General features: G+C 51.1%; 1 protein-coding gene across 1 annotated transcript; it reads right to left on the bottom strand.

Annotated features, from left to right (window-relative positions):
- Nucleotides 1-4: 4 nt before the first annotated feature.
- LOC103399376 (inverted formin 2) lies at nucleotides 5-769 on the bottom strand (the record flags this gene model as incomplete). The annotated part of the gene is made up of 1 exon (XM_008338074.3): nucleotides 5-769. A coding segment is annotated over exon 1 (292 nt), but the record flags the coding sequence as incomplete, so codon positions are not given.
- Nucleotides 770-809: the final 40 nt, after the last annotated feature.

The following is an 809-nucleotide window of genomic DNA, read 5'->3' as shown; positions in this document are numbered from 1 at the left end:
AGAAGGGCGTCAGAGATGCGGGAACATCCTCGTCCCGAGAGCCGGTCCAACGCCTCCAGGAGCAGGTCCAGCCCGCTCAGCTCCAAGAACTGGACCATCCATGTCTGGTCGCTGCCTTCCAGACGCCGTTTCAGCCCTGAGTAGTTGACCACTGTGGGCACTTGCAGCAGTCTGATGCACAGCTCCGGGTCAGCGCTTTCCAGATTGGCCTCCTGCTGGGTGTCGGAGTCCTGCGAGGAACCCAGGCGGTCCCTGACGGCTGCCCACTTCTTTTTCCCATCAGACTTTCCTGACATGATAGCAGTAGGACTGGAGAAATAAAAGAAGGGAAAATGATGAAAAAAAACTGACGACAGATATTTTACAGCTGCTGCCGTTATCTGGCCAAGCTCATGTCTGCTCGTGTTTGCAATGACGTCTAATGATTATTGCCCAGAATGCAGTGCTGCGGTTACTATCACAAGTTCAGGAAGCAGGCCACGACAGGGCCTAATCAGAAAGGAAACTGAATGGGAAACGACAGCTCGGCAGTTTGTAGATGATGGAATGTCAGTAGTCATCAACAGCGTTGCACAACATTCCATCTTAATCCTGCACTGGAGACCAGGGAACGACGGTCGGCCCCGCCCACAGCACACAGTCAGACTGAGTGTTACCCGGACAATGAAGGTCACGGTCCTCTTATCCAATTAAATCCAATCATTACACGATCGTAAACAATGGCCGCAGAGAACAAACCCCATTTTAACAACAGCAGAGAAAATGCATTTTCACCACCAACACTAATTGGCTCATAAAGAGATAATGTC

This window comes from Cynoglossus semilaevis, unplaced genomic scaffold, assembly GCF_000523025.1.
Source record: "Cynoglossus semilaevis isolate Cse_v1.0 unplaced genomic scaffold, Cse_v1.0 C19045304, whole genome shotgun sequence".
Taxonomy (NCBI): Eukaryota; Metazoa; Chordata; class Actinopteri; order Pleuronectiformes; family Cynoglossidae; genus Cynoglossus; species Cynoglossus semilaevis.
The sequence above is the reverse complement of the archived record's forward strand: the minus strand, read 5'-3'. Positions and strand labels throughout refer to the sequence as shown.